Source organism: Cupressus sempervirens, chromosome 11 (genome assembly GCF_028749045.1).
Source record: "Cupressus sempervirens isolate cs-2001-9-10 chromosome 11, ASM2874904v1, whole genome shotgun sequence".
NCBI lineage: Eukaryota > Viridiplantae > Streptophyta > Pinopsida > Cupressales > Cupressaceae > Cupressus > Cupressus sempervirens.
The window spans coordinates 139246146-139250462 of NC_143128.1; the positions used below are offsets into that span (position 1 = coordinate 139246146).

Below are 4317 nucleotides of genomic sequence, written 5' to 3' on the forward strand. Positions count from 1 at the left end.
TAAGTCTCTTTCATCTTTTTCATCAGGCAGATCCTTCTGTACATTTTGACAATCATATTACATTCATTCTGGGCAGCGCCTACTGTTATCTATTTGAATTGAGGGTAAGATACGGGTCTGATCATTTTGTCAAACACTTAGCTCTACTCTCCACTTGCGGCTTGTTAAGTTAATCATTCAAATAGATCTACCCATGTTAAGCATAAGTGTTCTCTTCTTACCGCGTACAGGATGAACTGGAAACATTATCTTAAACACTTGGAAGCTTCCTTTGCACTTGTGGCCTGCTCATGTGCTTTGCCTGTGGCTTTATTGACATGAAAACAATTCATTGAACAGTTCACGTGGGAAAAACTATATCTGCACTAATATACTTACCATGGCTTCATATGGTTATCTGTTGAGAATTGCCTTTTTCAATGTTCTTTCTCTTTGATAACACATCACCTTTGATGTCATGTTCAGCCAGAATAACTTTCTCACCTCTCTTTTTTTTTAAAAATTTATTTATTTCAAACCATCTGATTTGGAATTTCAAACAGGTTAATAACCGTCTCATAGAGGTTAGGAAATACGTTTTTTTGGAGAGATTAATTAACCTACTCCAAAATGTGTGTTTTGAAAGTTATCATTAACCTTTTGAGAGGTTAAGAAAAACGTATTTTTGGAGAGGTTAATTAACGTACTCCAAAATGCACAATTTGAAAGTTATCATTAACCTCTTGAGAGGTTAATGGTTAATGATAGACTTGAAAATTCGTATTTCGGGTCACAACATTAACCTATGATAAGTTGGAGCTTAGAACCTGGATTTTATAAATTTCAAGTGCTGTGTGGAGTTGGGAACGAGCCGGGGACATGAATATTCAAAAACTCACGAAAACTCAGAGATAAAATGATCATTTCAATGATTAAAATGAGACAAGTTTCAAAACATTAACCGTAGCTTATAGCATTGGAACAATTCTATAACCGGGCAACAAGTTGTTAACCCCAGCCCCCCAACACACAAAAAACAAAACGTACCCTCATTTATCCGACATTGATTGGCCCTTTAAAGATCCAACTTCAATAATGTTGACTGTAGTAGCTTCTTCCTATCACTGATATCGTGTTTTGGTGACTTAGCCTCTACCCTAATCTTCTTCAATAATATTTAATATCATTTGGAAGCCTAACAGTACATCCGAAATATGAAACACATTGAGAAATCCTAACACCAGTTAGCCACCGAGCTATTTTCTACGACACATCTTCACAACACAAATCACAAATAATCCGTAAATGTAATATTTGATTACAATCATGTATTGAAAAAGAATTTCCTCTCAATTGAGCTCCAAACTAAATTTTGATATCACTCGATCTAATCAAAGACAAGAAACCAAATTAATGACAATATTAACTGCAGAACAGACCACAACTTTTATTACCCATATCCTCGTTGCACTGTGAAGATACAAAAGTCTAGACTCTTATTAAATTTTAAGGAAGGAAATTAGACAGCATTCACCACTTTAAGCTTCTAAAAATTCTTGACAGGCAGTGATACAATCATGATTCTCATGTTGATCTGCAAACAGGCTAGAATTTGAATTTGCAAGAGAACAAGCCACGTGATCCATGGTTTCACATAGCGAGAACCTTCTTCCATGCAGGTCTAGAAGAAATATCCTCCCACCATGCATTCACATGTTTCCTGTTCCTAACCAGATATCCCTTATCAGTAGCACTCACTATATAGTCAGTAAATGGGAGATGAGAGAGGTCAGCAAGGCTGTAAAAGTCCCCTGCCAAGTACTTGCTCTTTGACAGTCTCTCTTCATACACATCTAACACTTTCCCCAACTTTTGTGCACTTCTCTCAATAAATGCCTTGTCTTGGGGCACATTAATCCTTGGGGCAAAGAGAAGTTGATAAACTAGTGCATAAGCATGAGGGCCAAAGTTCTGTCCTTCAAATTCAAGCCATTGTTCAACCAATGCTCTCTCCTCCAAAGTCTTACCAAGCAGACAAGTCCCTTGCCCTGCATATTTCTCAGCATAGTACCTTATGATAGCCCTTGACTCTGCACGTGCCCAATTAATAGAAAGTCAGCTCTACACTACCCAAATGAAGCCCATATATATAATATTACATGGGTGATGAACTAATAACACATAAATTTGTAGGATACTCCATAAACATCAAATAAAAAATAATTATCTGCATCACCCACATTAGGTTTTGAATACAAACATGGGCAATGATAATCCTTAGCACCCACAAAATGCTTAAACATATTCAATGAGTTTAATTATATGTAAATTGGAAATCTGTACTGTTCAAATCAGGTCTAAAAAAGTAAATTGAATACACATTGAAGATGATCATCTACACCATTCACACAAGTTTTATATACAAATATGGAAAGGGAGAATCCTCGGTACCCAAAAACATTTATATATTTTCAATGATTATAACTACATGGAAATTGAAAATCATCACTACCCAAATACGGTCTTAAAATAAAAAGTATATATATCATATAGAATTTGATAATATGCATCACCCAAATCAGGATTACTCAAACAACCAATAGATCATATGGAGTCAAGATATTTTAAGTCATCCTAATGAACCAAATGAGGTTTACTCACACAATCAATATATTATCTTTGAGTTGCTAGTTTAAGTCACCCTAATCAGCCTTAATCAGGCTTATATATGCAGAGGAGCTCATCATCAGGTTTTTAAGTAGCCAATCAAAATATATCACACAGATGAGTCAAAGCTTTGTTATACAAATCCGAGCAATCTATATATAAAATGAATGTATGCAATTGAAACCAATGGTGTAGACGACCTATATAGTTCTTGAACTAATATACAATAATAAATATCATTACCAAACAGTGTGAGATCTCCATCCTGCACTACTGGAACTTGTCCAAAGGGCTGCATTACACAAATACAAATTTAAAACATGGTGCATCTCAATAACCGTATAGATGTTATATATATGCCTTCTTGCAATTTACAAACTGAGAAAATTTATAAGATGCCCTATTTGTAAGGCCAGAAACTCTGGCTTTTTCTGCTCCCCTTTAAATATATCAACAGGAATAATTTCAAATTGAATATCTTTCTCTATCAGGCATGCAAGCACCCTTCTGCTGCAGGAAGCATATGCTGGTCCAAACAGCTTGACAGCCATTTCTCCTCTCTTCTCTAATACAAACGAATTGCTCTTATTCCTTTCAGAAGCTCCAAGATCTGCTGTGCGCTTGAAAGAGTTTTGATGGGAGATGTATTTGTAGAAGATGGGAGCTAACAAAATAATTTGGTCATCTAATTGACTTTTGGACTATTCATTAACAAAAGAAAACAGTCAGCATATTTCCACAAATGTACAATTGATCAGTGAGAATCGACGGCTAACATGCAAGGTAAGCATTGGAGGACCATGGAATTGATCTGAGTCGTTCAATTCCTATAAATGAGTCACGGGTTTGAAGCAAAGGCAGTGATGGTGATAGAAAGAGGACAGTGGAAGTTTGTTCGACGTGAGAGCACATCATTGAAAGGTACACTGTCCATATGAATTATGCATCTGAGATGATTATTTTTCATTGACTGTAACGAGATGTTAGGTTATAGGTTTATGGAATGGAGTTTTCAAAGTCAGGGGGATGGTTGAGAATTTATGACTTGATTCAAACCTTTAAACGGCTGCATTCATAAATCATATTAATAGTACAATGTTTATTCAAATGAAACCTGGAAGTTCAATTTTGATCTGTCTTTTGAAGTGTTAGTGTAGACTAATATAGGAATCATGATAGATTTCAATAAATCTTTTTCTATAAAATTGTATTGTATCCTTAGCTTTAAATGTTGATTTTCAGACAAAGTAAGAAAACTTATTGATTATATATTTATTAAAAACATTTACACTTATTTAAATAGTATTATTCTATTTGTTTTTTTAAATCAATAAAAGATTAAAACTGCAAGTACATTAGCAATACGTATCAAGCTTATATAATAAACAATAAGATTAACCTAAAACGTTTTCATCAATACAAAATAAAATAGTTTTTATCTAAACATCATCTCCTATTAGAACTGAAACTTATATCAGAGGAAATCAAAACATTATTCATCTTATCTTACAGCAGCTAACGCCTGCAGCCTACAGTTCATTTCTTCTCCTTGGAGCACATGACTCTCCGAAGTACGACCCTCAACTCTTCTTTTAACACCGACTCTTACCATAAGAATGCTTGAAATCTGCTTGCATTGCTTTTGTTATATTTGCTTCCCTAAAGCTGCTA

At 34.7% G+C, this 4317-nt stretch overlaps 1 protein-coding gene across 1 annotated transcript; it reads right to left on the bottom strand.

Moving 5' to 3' along the window:
• Positions 1-1401: 1401 nt before the first annotated feature.
• LOC149528591 (glutathione S-transferase F9-like) lies at positions 1402-3255 on the bottom strand. Its single transcript, XM_089808541.1, has 3 exons — positions 3051-3255; positions 2890-2938; positions 1402-2069 (listed from the first exon to the last, which is right to left on the bottom strand). The coding sequence occupies exons 1-3, from the start codon at positions 3195-3197 to the stop codon at positions 1630-1632; spliced, it is 636 nt and encodes a 211-aa protein (XP_089664667.1). The 5' UTR covers positions 3198-3255; the 3' UTR covers positions 1402-1629.
• Positions 3256-4317: the final 1062 nt, after the last annotated feature.

Coding starts and splice junctions, on each gene's coding strand:
- LOC149528591 (XM_089808541.1), bottom strand. CDS start 3,197: ATGGCTGTCAAGCTGTTTGGACCAGCATATGCTTCCTGCAGCAGAAGG. Junction 2,939..3,050: donor CAGAGTTTCTGGCCTTACAA/ATAGGGCATCTT, acceptor TGTGTAATGCAG/CCCTTTGGACAAGTTCCAGT. Junction 2,070..2,889: donor TGGAGATCTCACACTGTTTG/GTAATGATATTT, acceptor GGGCACGTGCAG/AGTCAAGGGCTATCATAAGG.